Source organism: Macrobrachium nipponense, chromosome 11 (assembly GCF_015104395.2).
Source record: "Macrobrachium nipponense isolate FS-2020 chromosome 11, ASM1510439v2, whole genome shotgun sequence".
Taxonomy (NCBI): Eukaryota; Metazoa; Arthropoda; class Malacostraca; order Decapoda; family Palaemonidae; genus Macrobrachium; species Macrobrachium nipponense.
Genome location: NC_061087.1, coordinates 95,814,704 through 95,836,016, shown reverse-complemented (window position 1 = coordinate 95,836,016; position 21,313 = coordinate 95,814,704). Strand labels below are relative to the sequence as shown.

At 39.6% G+C, this 21,313-nt stretch overlaps 1 protein-coding gene across 1 annotated transcript; it reads left to right on the top strand.

Annotated features, from left to right (window-relative positions):
• The first annotated feature begins 14,271 nt into the window (after positions 1–14,271).
• Positions 14,272–18,606, top strand: LOC135209520 (aggrecan core protein-like). Its single transcript, XM_064242177.1, has 6 exons — positions 14,272–14,281; positions 14,368–14,817; positions 16,126–16,428; positions 16,951–17,128; positions 17,215–17,944; positions 18,211–18,606. Exons 1-6 carry the CDS (start codon positions 14,272–14,274, stop codon positions 18,604–18,606), a joined length of 2,067 nt encoding a protein of 688 aa, XP_064098247.1.
• Positions 18,607–21,313: the final 2,707 nt, after the last annotated feature.

Below are 21,313 nucleotides of genomic sequence, written 5' to 3'. Positions count from 1 at the left end.
TAAAACACTAATGAACAGGAGATATCGAAAGTGGTGGGTTTCTTGAAAAGCCTGGAGGGGGAGCAAGGTGTGTTGGATATTAGCCGCTGAAGCTACGAATAGAGGCGGAGTGAGGTGAGTGAGGAAGTGTAAGCCGGAGGTGGGGTTGTGGGGGGGGGGGGGGGAGGGGGGGGGGGGGGGGGCAGTAGGTGGGGGAGGGGGGATGGTTAGCTAAGACGTGACTGATCTGACCAGGTCTAAAGAGTATCACCAAATAATTTGAGACACTAAATAATATGTTAATAGTATACGGTTTTGCAACACCTACATACTTTATACCTCACCAATATTATGTTAATTAATGCACCGATGCACACATTTCACTGCATTTCATTTCACATCATTTATTTCCATAAATAGTTTCGGAAATAATATAATAAATATTCTATAAGAATATAGCGAATTGAATACTTCCTATAAGTAGCCTAGATGGTTGCGAGGGATGGAGCCAAGAGGGTCATCCCACTCAAATACTGGTAATTCAACTAAGTTGTGCCATATATACAAATATGTAGTTCTAGATTAGCATATCCAGTAATATGTTCTAAGCATAGATTAATTAATAAAATAATATCTTTGCAAAGTTGATGTTTTAATGACTTATACAACCAACGGCTACAAAACGTGGTGTGACATCTTTGTGACCAGATTCGAATATTATTGGTAATACAGGTAATTCTAGTCCAGTCAATCTAGGGCAAAAATAGATACAGCTTAGCACAAGTTGGTAGAGTAGCCATTTACGGTTTTGTGATCCCTGGCCACATCCAAAATAGCTATCAAACATCTACCATTATTTAAGTAGTCAATCCAGGCGATATAAGACGGAGGACAGAATGAGAGAGAGAGAGAGAGAGAGAGAGAGAGAGAAGAGAGAGAGAGAGAGAGAGAGAGAGAGAGAGAGAGACGTGCTTATAGGATAATTAAAAAAGATATTTTCGTCAGAGCAATATTAATATGAATAGTCAGTTCCAACAATATTTAAGGCATTTTTATTTAGAAAATGTGATAACAATTAAAAACAATACGATGTGATAAGATTTCATAACTAATTTATTTTCCAAAAAATAATATGGATAACTATTTTTCTTAAAGAAGCAAGGGTCCTCAAGTATATCTGTCAGATTAATAACTAAACTGGAATAGAAGGTCTCTCTCTCTCTCTCTCTCTCTCTGTCCATATAGTATATTTCATTCAATATCACATTTCTTTGCGTGATTACCGTAACTTCTCTCCTCCTCAATTTCGAACCATTCTAACTATGTACTGGTTGTTTGAACGTGGGCCACTTTCAGGGCAAGAAAGGCAGGCTTGGCGGGGCGACACCGCTTTTGTAACTGGCTGTACCCTCATCAATGTTCCTGCAAGCATCTGGGTACCTGCAACAATATGACTGTTTAGATATTTTATTATAACAGTGACAGGAAAATCGAATTACCTAAGTACACCCTTTGTTTACCTTATTTCACCTGTTTTAACGTCATCAAACCAACGCTGAAAATATAAAGTGTAAATGTCTCTTCTTATAACAACTTTTTAAATAGATAATTCTAGAAAGTGACTGGTCCCCTAGTGGTGTAAAAGCAAGACGCAATAATATTGTTTGCAGAAACCTGTTACTCGCACGAATACAACTGAAAATAATGTTAACATAAGTCTAAGTTAATATATTCTTAACCTCATTCCGCACAAGAAGTTAAAAGGATATTTAAAAGAAAAAATCAACCTTATCAGTAATCCTTATGCCCTCAATCTCAACTCTGGTAATCCAGCACCTGAGGTATATATATATATATATATATATATATATATATATATATATATATATATATATATATATACTATATAATATATATATATATACCGCTGTTTATGTCGCAATTCAAACAATTCATTATTAGTTACTCAGTCCTGTATTGGAAAATAAAAAAATCGTGATTATTCAATTTCTTGATGAAATAAAAACATGTTTCCATAAAATCTCATAAAAATAAATAACTAGAACCTGAATCATTATATAAACACACATAAACGCGTGAGAAATCAAGTTGACCGACGACACACATCGTGTCGACCTCCCGCAAACTTTCAAAAAATGGCCTCCAAAGTCTTCACAAGATGGACTCCAAAGTCTTCACAAGATGGACTTCAGCGTCTTCCCAAGATGGACTCCAGCGTCTTCCCAAGATGGACTCCAGCGTCTTCATAAGATGGATTCCAGCGTCTTCACAAGATGGATTCCAGTGTTTTCACAAGATGGACTCCATCATCTTCACAATATGGCCCCAGCATCTTCAAGCAAGGAATCTGCGACACTACTTCAAAGAATTTCCAGCCTCTGAGAAAAGGAGGCGAAGAATCACTAAAGCTCTACCATCTGTTGGGCTACATTGCCATCGCACTTAATCTCTAAGAATTCCTGAAGACAGAAGCCGCTCCAGTGAAAATGAAAACGTCTCCGGAATCCAGATGGGGCTCTTGTGGCAGATTACAAAACCAGGGATAACTCAAGAGACTGCATATGGAAGAGGCCCAGAATAACCTCTGGAAAGAAGAGATAAGGATCCACGACAAAAGGTCGAGGAAGCGATTAAGAGGTGTGAATACCTCTCATACCTGCAGGAGGAAAAGACCAGAAGGAAAGTATAGCTAGGGAACGAAAACAAGATGATAAATTTGCAGAGGAACCAACCAGTTCAACGCAGACATAGGAGAGATGAGAAGGACGAAGCCCTAGAAAGCCAGTAACTTGGTGGAAGCTTCCCCGCGTGACAGGTACAGCGATCAGTGAAGCTGGCGGCAAGTACTCGAGAAATTGGGTGGGTCTATTCCTTCCTTCTGAAGACCAAGGAATGAGGACTTTTCACCGTTGAAGGACACCAAGAAGCCGCTTCCCATTCACAGCTCAGGCATCGAGGAACACCGCCAGGATTCGCTGCTGTATTTCTCCTGAATGCTAAGTAGAAAGCTGACCACCTATATGCAAGAAGGAATGGTCCCTCCAGTAATGATGATTATCCTCCGATCAGTTGCGAGATGACTGGTTCTGTGACTCTGCAAAGGATGCATCTGTTCTCGACATCAATGAACACCAACACCTCATATAATATCATCTTGGCTACCTGACAGAGAACAGAGTGGGCAAGGGCCCACCCCTGGTAAAAATAAAACCCCACTCCGAGATGCTCTGTTGGCGACGATGCCCCAGGGGTGAGATCATTTATGATCGCCAAAGGCGCATATATATATATATATATATATATATATATATATATATATATATATATATATAATATATATGTATATATATATATAGATATATATACATATATATATATATATATGTATATAAATATATATATATATATATATATATATATATATATATATATATATATATATATATATTATATAAAAAGGTATATATATATATATATATATATATATATATATATATATATATATATATATATAGTATATATATATATATATATATATATATATATATATATATATATATATATATATATATATATATATATATATATATATATATATATATATATATATATATATATATATATATATATATATATATATATATATATATATATATATATATATATATATATATATATATATATATATACATACATATATATATATAAAAAGTATATATATATATTTATATGTACATACATATATATAACTCCAATTTCCGGAGCAACAGCTCGAAGAACAATCCAAGGCGGGTCAGGGAAAAGCACTATCCATATGCATTTTATTAAAATACATGCCGACGTTTCACAACTCCATATAGTTGCATTTTTTAGGCTGCAAACAAGCGAACATGGCAATCAATAAACTAATAAAATCCGAATTACATATTACAATTAAATTAGAGCGTTCAGAATATAATTGCTAAAATATTTACTTAAAGAAGAAGCAAATGGCTGGTGACAACCTACCCAGAAAGAAGTTAAAAACAAACTATTGTACTCGTATAGAGTTACAACGAGAGAGAGAGAAAAAAACAATAACTAACATACAGACAGAGAAAAGAAGCTAAACAAGACCATCAGGCAATAAACAATTGTGTGATGACGTTTGGGAGTTTAACGGTGATACGGTCGATTTGATAATAATGGATTCTAGTATTGTTAAGTCGTTTTCTTTTTGTACCTGTCCTACTATCGAAAAATCTTTATTGTCTATAAAAGTTTTACATATTTTTGTATGGTTTCTAATATTAGATTGTTCAGGGCTAGACAATCTGCTCCCAGTTCTTAAACTGACCCCTCTGTGAGCATCAATGCGCACTCGCAACAGCCTCTTTGTACAGCCAGTTACAAAAGCGTTGTCGCCCCGCCAGGCCCGGCTCGGTGAGATCATGCCCTTCTTGCCCTGAAAGTGGCCCACGTTCAAACAACCAGTACATAGTTAGCATGGTTCGAAAAGGAGGAGGAGGGAAATTATGGTAATCACGCAAAGAAATGCAATATTGAATGAAATATATATGAATCCTGGTTTTCACACGAGGTAATGTGCCCACACAGCCGTGGACGAGCTGTATATAACACCAGGGGTCTTGACAATCATGTTTGCAGCCTTTCAGGTATATGCTCAACAGAGTTGCCTTTGTTTGCTGCTGCCATCCCTACAAACGTTGACATAGATAAGTATATAATACATGGATTAAAGTGCACAACATTATGTTAGAACAGTTATTCCAAACGTATAGATAAACACAATGACCTCGACAAACACTTACCTATGTGTAGATAATCGTAAATAGCAAATAAACCTCCACAAAGGCTGCAAACACACGACTGTTAAGACCACTGGCGTTATACAGCTCGTCCATGGCTGTGTGTAGCACGTTACCTCGTCATTATATTTTCCAAATGTTTTCAATTATTTTATTACAAAAAATAAAAACGTGACTATGTAAAACACTAATGAACAGGAGATATCGAAAGTGGTGGGTTTCTTGAAAAGCCTGGAGGGGGAGCAAGGTGTGTTGGATATTAGCCGCTGAAGCTACGAATAGAGGCGGAGTGAGGTGAGTGAGCAAGCGTAAGCCGGAGGTGGGGTTGGCGGAGGGGGGCGGTAGGGGGAGGGGGATGGTTAGCTAAGACGTGACTGATCTGACCAGGTCTAAAGAGTATCACCAAATAATTTGAGACACTAAATAATATGTTAATAGTATACGGTTTTGCAACACCTACATATTTTATACCTCACCAATATTATGTTAATGCGCCGATGCACACATTTGCAGATTCACTTCACATCATTTATTTTCATAAATAGTTTCGGAAATAATATAATAAATATTCTATAATATAAGAATATAGCGAATTGAATACTCCTATAAGCAGCCTAAGATGGTTGCGAGGGATGGAGCCAAGAGTCATCCCACTCAAATACTGGTAATTCAACTAAGTTGTGCCATAAATACAACATGTAGTTCTAGATTAGCATATCCAGTAATATGTTCTAAGCATAGATTAATTAATAAAATAATATCCTTGCAAAGTTGATGCTTTAATGACTTATACAACCAACGGCTACAAAACCTGGTGTGTAACATCTTTGTGACCAGATTCGAATATTATTGGTAATACAGGTAATTCTAGTCCAGTCAATCTAGGGCAAAAATAGATACTGCTTAGCACAAGTTGGTAGAGTAGCCATTTACGGTTTTGTGATCCCTGGCCACATCCAAATAGCATATCAAGAGGAAGAGGAGAGGAGAGAGAGAGAGAGACGAGAGAGAGAGAGAGAGAGAGAGAGAGAGAGAGAGAGAGAGACGTGCTTATAGGATAATTAAAAAATATATTTTCGTCAGAGTAATATTAATATGAATAGTCAGTTCCAACAATATTTAAGGCATTTTTTATTTAGAAAATGTGATAACAATTAAATACAATACGATGTGATAAGATTCCTTAATAATTATTTTCCAAAAAATATATGATAATATGTTTCTTAAAGAAGGTCTCAAGCATATCCGTCAGATTAATTACTAAACAGGAATGAAAGCTCTCTCTCTCTCTCTCTCTCTGTCCATATATATTCCATTCAATATTGCATTTCTTTGCGTGATTACCGTAATTTCCCTCCTCCTCTCTCTCGAACCATTCTAACTATGTACTGGTTGCTTGAACGTGGGCCACTTTCAGGGAAAGAAGGGCATGATCTCATCGAGCCAGGCCTGGCGGGGCGACACCACTTTTGTAACTGGCTGTACATTAATCATATCACCGTCATATTCTGGTAAGAGTCTTATCTTTTATAATATTGTATTTGAATAAGAAATTGTTTAAAGGTAAAAAAAATATTGCAATTTGTATATGATAAATTTACATGAATTCGCCATGAAGAAATTGCTGCTGAAAATGCAGATGTGGAATCCGCATCGGCATACAAACTTGGATAGCTGCCCCGTAGACTTTTTATTCCGCATAGCAGACGAAAATTCCGCACTTCGGCAACACTGGCGGAATCTCGTCACATATTATGGCCCAGGCAAACGTTGCCGAATGAGTTGCCAGGTAGTTATTATTTCATTAAGAAAAAAGATTTTACTATTTTATTTATAATAATTTTGCACGAGTTCCTTATCCGAATACGTTGTTTTTATGACGTACTGAATAACCGAAGACATTATTACTGGATAAAGCAGTATAGGATTAGACTTTGGAAACAGTGGAGATACAAATAACGTAACAATGAAAACCAGAAATGGTTATATAGACTTATATTCACTCAGAGCCACCCACAGCAATATAAGGATAATAAAATGGAAATTGCTTGCAATTCATATCCCTGAGTTAGTGACTGGGGTGGTTGGTTGGGTGAGTGTGACTACATTAATTGGGTGCGGGGGTCGGGGGGGGGGCGTTGTGTTTGTTTAAAGTTGCACCGTTCTCCACGACATAAAGAGAGAAAGAGAGAGAGAGAGAGATCAACAGGTTTGTAATAAAACTACTAAGTTAGATCCTAGTTGGTTTCTTTTTTCATTTTGCATAGTGGAGAGGTTATATTTTCCTTTGATTTATAATTGTACATATATATATATTTTATTATATATAATAAATATATATATATATATAATATATATGTATATATATGTATATATAGTATATATATATATATATATATATATATATATATATATATATATGTGTGTGTGTGTGTGTGTGTATGTATTGTATGTATATATATATATATATATATATATATATATATCTATATATATATATATATATATATACATAAGCATCCACAGCTGTGAACTTGAACCCAAACTGAAATGACGAAACTAAATGCTCTATGTTTGGTTGGGACAGAGTCAGGTGGCTCACAACAGGCTCCTTATTCCTTTCCAACGCATTCAAAACCAGTCACACCCCACTGTTACTGAAATAAAGTTCAAGAATAATTTCCTATTACTATTATTATTATTATTATTACTTATTATTATTATTATTATTATTATTGCATTATTATTATTATTATTATTATTATTATTGTAACGATGTGAGTCCTTCGGTAAATATTCGTACCAACTGCACGTAGAAAAATAAGCGTATACCATCTTAAAAATGAAATAGTATAAAATAGTATATATATATATATATAATATATATATATATATATATATATAATATATATATATATATATATATATATATTGTTATGAACATTACTCACAACTATTTAAAAGTATCATAAGTGGCAAGAACAGGCTCTTTTCTTTTATGATCAGTGCCACAAAGGTTAGCCATATTTAAAGCCAAGGGGCAAGATCTCAGACAGTGAAAAACACCAAATAACATTCAGAGGATAACGAAAATATGAACCAAAACTTTGGTATTTATTATAAATAAATCTTAAATTAAACCCACATGAAAAAAACTGATTAGGGTTTACAAAATACTTTACCTAAAAATATCCTCATTCATACGATAGAACAAGAGACAGTAATTAGGAGGAGGAAGGAAAACTGCCTATTTCTAGAAAGCCCTGAAAATATTCTTTTGGAGAAGATAGTGAAAGAGGGAAAGAACCTTAATCCTAGATAATATAATTACTCAAAAGTATTTACATGCATAATTATACAAATAACTTATCACAGATCACTTGATCTGACATCAAAGGTGGTTACACGCAGGCACTGTATGGTCGATAACACCGCTACTCAATGCACAGACGGCTGTCTATCAACTGCTCCAAAATCACGAAGGGGGTCTGCAGCCAGAGGATACACTGACCTGCGTCAGTAACGTCTATAACAATATATTCAGTATATCCTTACCAGCATTCTGAACAGATTCAGGCCTTTTCACGACTCCGGAGGTTTCAGGACGAAAGCAGGACCAGGGACAAGACAAGATGCTTTCCCAAGGGCAGCAGGCAGCTCCAGAGATGCAGAGACGTAGATATAGTACCCTCTAAAGCACACAGGAAGGGCGTCCGATGAGAGAATAGATGTTTCTCAAACAACAAGGCTGCAGCTTCCACAGCGACTTCAGTAATTAGGAGGCGGAACACCATCAACGCCCTCCGTAATACAGGTGAAAAGGGGGTCCTCAAAATTCTCCCAAGAGAATCTCCAAATTTTAAAACGTCCTGCAGGTATCAGGTCAGGAAACCTCCAAGATAAGGTGCCGAATGCATACTCTCCTTCATCCTCACCCAACGGTCCCCACCAAAAGTGAGGCAACGATCCGCAAATCACCAAACAAGCATCCGGCCGAATAAATACATGGAAAGAGAAAAACAAAAGAACACTCTTATGGGCGAGGTACCACCCCTTAAATAATAACAACCTCGGCTTGAGCGAGGGAAAAAAACCTTAACCAGTCTTTTTTTTTTTTTTTTTTGTGGCAATGAAAAAATTAAATGAAAATAACTGAATGAAATTTACGTTAAAGGCCACGAATGAAAATAAAACATATCATTACAATATATATATATATATATATATATATATATATATATATATATATATGTGTGTGTGTGTGTGTGTGTGTTTATATATATGATCATAAAACCTTGTCCATCGTTCTGTAACGCAAACTACACACACAATGACGAGTCGCTCTGTAGTCGGCTCTACCCAGCGCTTAGCGGTAATAGTTTTAAATTGTCATTTGATAGGGCTTACTTGCGTAACTTAGCCATGGTCATGATTGCTGGATTTTGGGATGTTAGTCCAAGCACATTTTCGTGCTTTTTTTTTTCTTGAATAATAGGAGTATAACAGAGCATCTTTTTACCAGAACCATAGAGAGGAATCCTTCTAAATTACGTAGGAAAATACAGGCAAAATTAATTCGTACTAAGTAAGCTATTTTGATTTAATTGTACAAACTAATCTTTCACTCCCTATAAATTAGATGAATCTGTCAGTTCTATTAAACGAAAATGATCAGACAGAGAGAGAGAGAGAATGAAAGTAACAGCAGTAGTACTTCGCCTAACCTAGATCAAGACTTACCCATTTCCAGTTATTATATCACCCACTACAATCAACTAATGCCCAGGATTACAGTTCACAATTTGTTTTCAGCAGGCTAATATCGCTCTCCCCTCTTACGGGATCGAACCCAGAGCCTCTCGCTAGAGAGAGAGAGAGAGAGAGAGAGAGAGAGAGAGAGAGAGAGAGAGAGAGAGATCACTAAAAGTCGTAGGAACATAAATTCGAAAGATGGGAGAGAAAATATATCCGTAAATGAAGACTCAACGATTTAACATCCTTGGCCGATGAGACGCTAAACCCGAAGTCTTAAATCTTCAAGAGAGAGAGAGAGAGAGAGAGAGAGAGAGAGTCTCCGGAGGAATTTCTCCGTTTCGTGGGAGTCTTAATGGTCTCCTTAACTTCGCCACTGACAAACGTCTGGAATCTATAACGCCCGAGACGGTTGTAAACTTGACTGCCATGTTGGATTCATTGTCAGCTGGCTCCGTCTGCTTCTAATGATTTCTTATTGTTTGTTTGAGTGTTAATGTGGCTGCTATAAATTTCGTGAAGATCAATGAAGCAGAATGCGTAAGAAGTCGCCTAACGAACAGTAAAATATATCAGCAACGCGTTGGTAACTTGTCTCAAACACATCACAAACGAGTTGGACACAAGTCGGCGACTTATTGCTAGCCCTATAGATACAGCTTCGCACGGTTTTCCAGCATTTGCCAAAGGTTTGCTCTCCAATTATGGTCGTGGATTTGTTTTCAATCTGTAGGATATATATATATATATATATATATATATATACTATATATTATCATATATATATAAATATATACATATATATATATATATATATATATATATATATATATATATATATGTATATACTATATATATAACATATGTATATTATACACTATATATATTCATGACATTTCTAACTGTAGTGTGGACGCACCTTCATACATGCATACATACATAACATACATACATACATACATACCTTAATACATACATGAAACTTTTCATATCTTCCACAAGTTTTCCATTCAATTCAATAGTTCAGAAGATTATCTGTCAGAGACTGTTGCCATATTTTTTTCTGATTTGATCCCTTTTGGCCAGAATGCAAAATGCGTCTCATACTCTAGCAACCATTTCAGCGCGCTTGCGCATCCAGACATATTCGCGCGCGTGCAAAAACACGCTGTTTGCTTGCGTATTCCTTCATGATATAATGTACAGTTTTAATGCTCATCGCCCAACCTATGTTTTCATTTATTTCAATAATGGCTTCGGCTGGATAATAACGGATATTGTATTAAATTAAGTTTATTAGGTCTTAATAGAATTTGTTGGTTCACCGCCCGATATGGGCTTACAATACCGATGCTAATAGAATTGTCATAGAAGTTTAAAACTTTATCGATTAACCCGCGTGACAAAGTCATAAATTCTTTATTTCCATTATATTTTCAATGTTGATAATGTCATATTTTTGGTATCAAGAGACTAAGTTAATATTAGTATTAATTATCATACACCAGCATTGCCAATATGCTTGCTAAAAACCTGTGACGTGTCAGCGACCATATAGAAAAAAAAAAAAAAAAACACGGTGAATATCAACATTATTTTCACCGTATGATCTCGTCTGCTTTAAAGTTGCAATATCATAGAGAAATGTTCCACCTCCCAACGATTATGTTAAGATAATTGATACCAGTCTCTTTAGTCTATAATTCACCTGAGTCTTACTTCCGAAATTATTATTCGTGGAAGTGGTGTACCTTACTTTATTGTATGATTGGGGTATTTGCTTTCGCTATTAGGTGTACTGTGTATGCATGTGATTCTAAAGGAAGGTATGTATATAGTGCTTGACATGTAACACATGTATACATGCATATATATATATATATATATATATATATATATGTCATATCACATTACCGTGATTCATATACATATATCGAGCTACAAATGTCCTTTAATATCTAATTCGCTCTACCTCGAATTAATATATTTTCATATATGTTTAACCGAAAAGGGGAATTTATTCAGCGATAATAGAAATGCCGGCCGACGGGCACGAACCATCGACATCTTCAATTCCAGGACTGGCAGTGAAGCCTTAGGCCACCCCCGCCACCGCAAGAGATGGCGGGTGGCCTAAGCTTCACTGCCAGTCCTGGAATTGAAGATGTCGAAGGTTCGACCCCGTCGGCCGGCAATTCTATTATCGCTGAATAAATTCCCCTTCTGTTAAACATTTATGAAAATATATTCCGAGTAGTAGAGCGAATTGATATTAAAACATTGCAAAGTTCCCATTATATTATATATAATAATTAATAATATATATTAAATATATAATATAAATATATATTATATATATATGCATTATTTGCATAAGGTAGGTAATGCTGTTTCATATTGCCAGACCTAACAAAACGAAGTTTACTTATCTCTCTCTCTCTCTCTCTCTCTCTCTTTCTCTCTCTCTCTCTTTTAAGTTATACGCCTCAATACAGCGACATGTTTGCTCTTTGGATCTATAAATAAATCTTAAAGAAATATTTTAGGGGTATTCTATATTTTGTATTAATTATTTCCGTCTATGAATGCCAGTTTTATTCACTTACAAGAAAAAACAACATTCAAACATATCCTTTTGACAACAAAACACTTGCAACTACACAAAAAAAAAAAAAAAAAAAAAAAAAAAGGACAGCCGTCATCGACCCACGTAAAAAAGCCAGTCTCCGACAGGTTATGTAAGTTTATGAAAGGTTGTTTCAAGTTTATGACAGTCGCGAGAGTCTATGAAAGCCTACATGAAAGGTGAGATTCGTCTGGCCGCATTCAGCCTCCGAGTTATAAAATGTCCCGTGGAAGAGGATCTTCTTCACAAAGGACGCGGGGGGGTCGGGGGGGAGGGGGGGGGAACGAAAAAATGCGCAATAAATAACCCGTGGAACGCTCGGGAATTCGTTCCCGAAATATGAATCCGATTGCTGGTTTCGGAATACAACGTTTTCCATGCATGACGCAATCTCTCTCTCTCTCTCTCTCTCTCTCTCTCTCTCTCTCTCTCTCTCCCCTTTCCCTCGTTCTCCTCTTGCTTCCAGCTCCAAAATACAACGTTTTCCATGCATTGGACACAACCTCTCTATCTATCTATCTATATCTCTCTCTCTGTCTCTCTCTCCTCTTTCATTCAACTTGTATAGATGTATGCGTGCGTGAGTTTGTATTTACATGTACATGTATAATAAGCATAATATAATATATATATATATATATATATATATATATATATATATATATATATATATATCTATATATACGAAGAATTCACTTTTGGACTTGAGATCACTTTCCCTTCTGTTTGTTCTTCAGCTGTGAAAACATTTATGATTTTGTAATCAGCTGACACCAAAATATATGTGTAATTCTTGAGATAAGTCGTATCACTGGTGGTTGGTTCAACTTTCTAAAGCAAAACTTTCAATAACATTTGCGCCACTGTCAGGTTGCAGCTGATGTTGCAAATAGCGAATCGTCTTCCGGCATCGTATTTTATACTAATCAATTACCTAGGAGATTTGATATGCAGTATAATTTGCCTTGAGTAGTTGCGGAATCTTCTGATCTCCAAGTGTAGATTCGTTTCAGCTCTCGATGTAGACGTCTACTGAATTCAAGTGTATCGGTTTAATAGTTTATCCAGCCATTATTTATTAAATTATTTATCTATCACCTTTCTCTATGACTTGTCTCGCTCTCTCTCTCTTTTTAGAACACTCTCGGGGTGATAGATCTCCTATCACTGCCCAACATAGTGTCTAGCTGGGGGACGAAAATTAGTTGACACAATTCCACCTGGAGGACGAAAAGAAGTTGACACAAATTCCACCTGGAGGACGGGAGGTAGTTGACACAATTCCAGCTGGAGGACGAGAAGTAGTTGACTCAAACTCCACCTGGAGGACGAAAAGTAGTTGACACAATTCCAGCTGGAGGACAAAAAGTAGTTGATACAATTCCAGCTGGAGGACGAAAAGTAGTTGACACAAATTCCAGCTGGAGGACGAGAAGTAGTTGACACAATTCCAGCTGGAGGACGAAAAGTAGTTGACACAATTCCAGCTGGAGGGCGGAAATTAGTTGACACAATTCGAGCTGGGGGACGAAAATTAGTTGACACAATTCCAGCTGTAGGACGAAAAGTAGCTGACACTATTCCAACTGGAGGAAGAGAAGTAGTTAACACAATTCCAGCTGGAGGACGAGAAGTAGTTGACAGAAATTCCAGCTGGAGGACGAAAAGTAGTTGACACAATTCCAGCTGGAGGACGAGAAGTAGTTGACACAATTCCAGCTGGAGGACGAGAAATAGCTGACACAATTCCAGCTGGAGGACGAAAAGTAGTTGATACAATTCCAGCTGGGGGACGAAAAGTAGTTGACACAATTCCACCTGGAGGACGAAAAGCAGTTGACACAATTCCACCTGGAGGACGAAAAGTAGATGACACAATTCCAGCTGGGGGACGAAAAGTAGTTGACACAATTCCAGCTGGAGGACGAAAAGTAGTTGACATAATTCCAGCTGGGGGACGAAAAGTGGTTGACACAATTCCAGCTGGGGGACGAAAAGTAGTTGACACAATTCCAGCTGGAGGACGAAAATAGTTGACACAATTCCAGCTGGAGGATGAGAAGTAGATGACACAATTCCAGCTGGATGACGAGAAGTAGTTGACACTATTCCAGCTGGAGGACGAGAAGTAGTTGACACTATTCCATCTGGAGGACGAGAAGTAGTTGACACAAATTCCAGCTGGGGAACGAAAAGTGGTTGACACAATTCCAGCTGGAGGACGAGAAGTAGTTGACACAATTCCAGCTGGAGGACGAAAAGTAGTTGACACAATTCCAGCTGGAGGACGAGAAGTAGTTGACACAATTCCAGCTGGAGGACGAAAAGTAGTTGACACTATTACAGCTGGAGGACGAGAAGTAGTTGAAACGATTCCACCTGGAGGACGAAAAGAAGTTGACACAATTCTAGCTGGAGTACGAAAAGTAGTTGATAAAATTCCAGCTGGAGGACGAAAAGTAGTTGACACTATTCCAGCTGGGGAACGAAAAATAGCTGACACAATTCCAGCTGGAGGACGAAAAGTAGTTGACACAATTCCAGCTGGAGGACGAGAAGTAGTTGACACAATTCCAAGCTGGAGGACGAGGAAGAAGTTGACACCAATTCCAGCTCGTGGAGGACGCAGAAGTAGTTGACACAATTCCAGCTGTGGGGTTGGAAAAAGTAGTTGACACCAAATTCCAGCCTGGGGGGACGAAAAGTAAGTTTGACAAAATGTCCACCTGGAGGACGCAAAAAAGTAGTTGACACCCCCGCGATTCCAACCGTGGGACGAAAAGTAGCTGACACAATTCCAGCTGGGGGACGAAAAGCAGTTGACACAATTCCAGCTGGAGGACGAGAAGTAGTTGACACAAATTCTACCTGGAGGACGAGACGTAGTTGACACAATTCCAGCTGGAGGACGAAAATTAGTTGACACGAATTCCACCTGGAGGACGATAAGTAGTTGATACAATTCCAGCTGGAGGAAGAAACGTAATTGACACAATTCCAGCTGGAGGACAAAAGTAGTTGTCACAATTCCAGCTGGGGGACGAAAAATAGTTGACACAATTCCAGCTGGGGGACGAGAAGTACTTGACACAATTCATGCTGGGGACGAAAAGTAGTTGAAACAATTCCAGATGGGGAACGAAAAGTAGTTGACACAATTCCAGCTGGGGACGAAAAGTAGTTGATACAATTCCAGCTGGAGGAGAAAAGTAGTTGACACTATTCCAGCTGGAGGACGAAAACAATTCCAGCTGGGGGACGAAAAGCAGTTGACACAATTTCCAGCTGGGGCGACGAAAAGTAGTTGGGACACAATTCCAGCCTGGGGAGACGAAAAGTAGTTTGACTCATTTCCAGCTGGAAGGCGAAAAGCAGTTGACACAATCCAGTTGGGGGACGAAAAGTAGTTTACAATTCAAGCTGGAGGCGAAAAGCAGTTGACACAATTTCCAGCTGGAAGGGGGACGAAAAGTAGTTGACACATTCCAGCTGGAGGGGGACGAGAAGTAGTTGACAAAAAAATTCAGCTGGAGGACGAAAAGTAAGTTGACACAATTCCAGCTGGAGGGGGACGAAAAGTAGTTTAAACAATTCCAGCTGGAGGACGAAAAGTAGTTGACAAATTCCAGCTGGAGGACGAAAAGCAGTTGACACAAATTCCAGCTGGAGGACGGAAAGTAGTTGACACTATTCCAGCTGGAGGACTAAGTAGTTGACACATTCCAGCTTGTTGAGAAACGAGAAGAGTTGACACAATTCCAGCTGGAGGACGAAAAGTAGTGACACATTCCAGCTGGAGACGAAGTAGTTGACACAATTCAGCTGGAGGCCGAAAAGTTACTTGGACACTATTCAGCTGACGATAAGTTGACACAATCCAGCTGACGAAAAGTAGTTGACAATTCCCGGAGTACGAAAAGTAGTTTGATACAATTCCAGCTGGAGGACGAAAAGTAGTTGACACTATTCAAGCTGGGGGACGAAAAATAGTTGACACAATTCCAGCTGGGGGACGAAAAGTAGTTGACACAATTCCACCTGGAGGACGAAAAGTAGTTGACACAATTCCACCTGGAGGACGAAAAGTAGTTGACACAATTCCAGCTGGAGGACGAAAAGTAGTTGACACAATTCCACCTGGAGGACGAAAAGTAGTTGACACGATTCCAACCGTGGGACGAAAAGTAGCTGACACAATTCCAGATGGGGGACGAAAAGCAGTTGTATACAATCCAGCTGGAGGCGAGAAGTATTGACACAATTCCAGCTGGGAGGACGAGACGTAGTTGACACAATTCCAGCTTGAGGACGAAAAGTAGTTGACACGAATTCTACCTGGAGGACGAAAAGTAGTTGACACAATTCCACCTGGAGGAGGAAAAGAAATTGACACAATTCCAGCTGGAGAACGAAAAGTAGTTGACACAATTCTAGCTGGGGGACGAGAAGTAGTTGACACAATTCCAGCTGGGGGACGAAAAGTAGTTGACACAATTCCAGCTGGAGAACAAAAAGTAGTTGACACAATTCCAGCTGGGGGACGAGAAGTAGTTGACACAATTCCAGCTGGGGGACGAAAAGTAGTTGACACAATTCCAGCTGGGGGACGAAAAGTAGTTGACACAATTCCAGAAGGAGGACGAAAAGTAGTTGTCACAATTCCAGCTGGAGGACGAAAAGTAGTTGACACAATTCCAGCTGGGGGACGAAAAGTAGCTGACACAATTCCAGCTGGAGGATGAGAAGTAGTTGACACAATTCCAGCTGGAGGACGAGAAGTAGTTGACACAATTCCAGCTGGAGGACGAAAAGTAGTTGACACAATTCCAGCTGGGGGACGAGAAGTAGTTGACACAATTCCAGCTGGGGGACGAAAAGTAGTTGAAACAATTCCAGATGGGGAACGAAAAGTAGTTGACACAATTCCAGCTGGGGACGAAAAGTAGTTGATACAATTCCAGCTGGAGGACGAAAAGTAGTTGACACAATTCCAAGCTAGGGGACGAAAAGTAGTTGAAACAATTCCAGCTGGAGGACGAAAACAATTCCAGCTGGGGGACGAAAAGCAGTTGACACAATTCCAGCTGGGGGACGAGAAGTAGTTGACACAATTCCAGCTGGGGGACGAAAAGTAGTTGACTCATTTCCAGCTGGAGGGCGAAAAGCAGTTGACACAATTCCAGCTGGGGGACGAAAAGTAGTAGACACAATTCCAGCTGGAGGACGAAAAGCAGTTGACACAATTCCAGCTGGGGGACGAAAAGTAGTTGACACATTTCCAGCTGGAGGACGAGAAGTAGTTGACAAAATTCCAGCTGGAGGACGAAAAGTAATTGACACAATTCCAGCTGGAGGACGAAAAGTAGTTGACACAATTCCAGCTGGAGGACGAAAAGTAGTTGACACTATTCCAGCTGGAGAACGAGAAGTAGTTGATATAATTCCAGCTGGAGGACGAAAAGTAGTTGACACTATTCCAGCTGGAGGACGAGAAGTAGTTGACACAATTCCAGCTGGAGGCCAAAAATTAGTTGACACTATTACAAGTGGAGGACAAGAAGTAATTGACACAATTCCAGCTGGAGGACGAAAAGTAGTTGACACAATTCCAGCTGGAGTACGAAAAGTAGTTGATACAAATCCAGCTGGGGGACGAAAAGTAGTTGACACTATTCAAGCTGGGGGACGAAAAATAGTTGACACAATTCCAGCTGGGGGACGAAAAGTAGTTGACACAATTCCACCTGGAGGACGAAAAGTAGTTGACACAATTCCAGCTGGAGGATGAAAAGTAGTTGACACAATTCCAGCTGGGGGACGAAAAGTAGTTGACATAATTCCACCTGGAGGACGAAAAGTAGTTGACACGATTCCAACCGTGGGACGAAAAGTAGCTGACACAATTCCAGATGGGGGACGAAAAGCAGTTGATACAATTCCAGCTGGAGGACGAGAAGTAGTTGACACAAATTCAGCTGGGGACGAGCGGTAGTTTGACCAAGTTCCCAGCTTGGACGAAATTAGTTGACACGAATTCTACCAGGAGGACGAAAAGTAGTTGACACAATTCATCCTGGAGGAGGAAAAGAAATTGACACAATTCCAGCTGGAGGACGAAAAGTAGTTGACACAATTCCAGCTGGGGGACGAGAAGTAGTTGACACAATTCCAGCTGGGGGACGAAAAGTAGTTGACACAATTCCAGCTGGAGAACAAAAAGTAGTTGACACAATTCCAGCTGGGGGACGAGAAGTAGTTGACACAATTCCAGCTGGAGGACGAGAAGTAGTTGACACAATTCCAGCTGGAAGACAAAAAGTAGATTACACAATTCCAGCTGGAGGACGAAAAGTAGCTGACACTATTCCAGATGGAGGACGAGAAGTAGTTGACACTATTCCAGCTGGGGGACAAAAGTAGCTGACACTATTCCAGCTGGAGGACGAAAAGTAGTTGACATAATTCCAGCTGGGGGACGAAAAGTAGCTGGCACAATTCCAGCTGGAGGACGAAAAGTAGTTGTCACAATTCCAGCTGGAGGACGAAAAGTAGTTGTCACAATTCCAGCTGGAGGACAAAAAGTAGTTGTCACAATTCCAGCTGGAGGAGGAAAAGTAGTTGACACAATTCCAGCTGGGGGACGAAAAGTAGCTGACACAATTCCAGCTGGAGGATGAGAAGTAGTTGACACAATTCCAGCTGGAGGACGAGAAGTAGTTGACACAATTCCAGCTGGAGGACGAGAAGAAGTTGACACAATTCCAGCTGGAGGACGAAAAGTAGTTGTCATAATTCCAGCTGGAGGACGAAAAGTAGTTGTCACAATTCCAGCTGGAGGAGGAAAAGTAGTTGTCACAATTCCAGCTGGAGGACGAAAAGTAGTTGACACAATTCCAGCTGGGAGACGAAAAGTAGTTGTCACAATTCCAGCTGGAGGACGAAAAGTAGTTGACACAATTCCAGCTAGAGGACGAGAAGTAGTTGACACAATTCCAGCTGAAGGATGAGAAGTAGTTGACACTATTCCAGCTGGAGGACGAGAAGTAGTTGACACAATTCCAGCTGGAGGACGAGAAGTAGTTGTCACAATTACAGCTGGAGGACGAAAAGTAGCTGACACAATTCTAGCTGGGGGACGAGAAGTAGTTGACACAATTCCAGCTGGAGGACGAGAAGTAGTTGAAACAATTCCAGCTGGAGGACGAGAAGTAGTTGACACAATTCCAGCTGGAGGACGAGAAGTAGTTGACACTATTCCAGCTGGAGGACGAGAAGTAGTTGACACTATTCCAGCTTGAGGACCAGAAGTAGTTGACACAAATTCCAGCTGGGGTACGAAAAGTGGTTGACACAATTCCAGCTGGAGGACGAAAAGTAGTTGACACAATTCCAGCTGGAGGACGAAAAGTAGTTGACACTATTCCAGCTGGAGAACTAGAAGTAGTTGATACAATTCCAGCTGGAGGACGAAAAGTAGTTGACACTATTCCAGCTGGAGGACGAGAAGTAGTTGACACAATTCCAGCTGGAGGCCGAAAATTAGTTGACACAATTCCACCTGGAGGACGAGAAGTAATTGACATAATTCCAGCTGGAGGACGAAAAGTAGTTGACACAATTCCAGCTGGAGTACGAAAAGTATTTGATACAATCCCAGCTGGAGGACGAAAAGTAGTTGACACTATTCAAGCTGGGGGACGAAAAATAGTTGACACAATTCCAGCTGGGGGACGAAAAATAGTTGACACAATTCCACCTGGAGGACGATAAATAGTTGACACAATTCCAGCTGGTGGACGAAAAGTAGTTTACATAATTCCACCTGGAGGACGAAAAGTAGTTGACACGATTCCAACCGAAAAGTAGTTGATACATTTCCAGCTGGAAGACAAAAAGTAGATACACAATTTCCAGCTGGGGGACGAAAAGTAGTTGACACAATTCCAGCTGGGAGACGAAAAGTATTGACACAATTCCAGCTGGGGGACGAAAAAGTAGTTAACACAATTTCCAGCTGAAGACAAAAAAGTAGATTACACAATTCCGCTGGAGGACGAGAAGTAGTTTTGACACAATTCTACTGGAGGACGAGAATAGTGACACAATTCCAGCTGGAGGACGAAAAGTAGTCACCTATTCCTAAGATGGAGGGACGAGAATTAGTTGACACAAATTTTTTCCCCCCCCCAGCTGGGGACAAAATAGCTGAACAAGCTATTTCCAGCTGGAGGACGAGAAGTAGTTTGACACAATTCCAGCTGGGGACGAAAAGTGGGGGCTGGCAAAGTTCCAGCTGGAGGACAAAAGTATTGTCCAATTCCAGCTGGACGGACAAAAAGTAGTTGTCACAAATTCCGCTTGGGGGACGAAAAGTAGCTGACACAATTCCAGCTGGGGACGAAAAGTAGCTGACACAATTCCAGCTGGAGGATGAGAAGTAGTTGACACAATTTTCCAAGCTGGAGGGACGAGAAGTAGTTGACACAATTCCAGCTGGAGGACGAAAAAGTAAGTTGACAACAATTCCCAGCGAGGGACGAAAAGTAGTTGTCACAATTCCAGCTGGAGGACGAAAGTAGTTTGACACAATTCCAGCTGGGGGACGAAAAATTAGGCTGACAATTACAGCTGCTGGAGGATGAGAAGTAGTTGACACAATTCCAGCTGGGGAGGACGAGAAGTATTGACCCAATTCCAGCTGGAGACCGAAAAGTAGTTGACACAATTCCAGCTGGAGGACGAAAAGTAGTTGTCACAATTCCACTGGAGGACGAAAAGTATTGTCAATTCCAGCTGGAAGGACGGAAAAGTAGTTGTCCACAATTCCAGCTGAGGACGAACAAAAGTAGTTGACACAATTCAGCTGGGGGACAAAAGTAGTTGTCACAATTCCAGCTGGAGGACGAAAAGTAGTTGACACAATTCCACCTGGAGGACGAAAAGTAGTTGACACAATTCCAGCTGAGGACGAGAAGTAGTAAGACACAATCATTCCAGCTGGAGGACGAGAAAAATTAGTTGACAACAATTCAGCTGGACCAACAAGGGGGACGAAGTAGTTTGTCACAATTCCAGCTGAGAGACGAAAAGTAGTGTTCACAATTCCAGCTGGAGGACGAAAGTAGTT

Coding starts and splice junctions, on each gene's coding strand:
- LOC135209520 (XM_064242177.1), top strand. Junction 16,429..16,950: donor TGTATACAATCCAGCTGGAG/GCGAGAAGTATT, acceptor ACACAATTCCAG/CTGGAGGACGAGAAGTAGTT. Junction 17,945..18,210: donor TTCCACCTGGAGGACGAAAA/GTAGTTGACACA, acceptor GGACGAAATTAG/TTGACACGAATTCTACCAGG.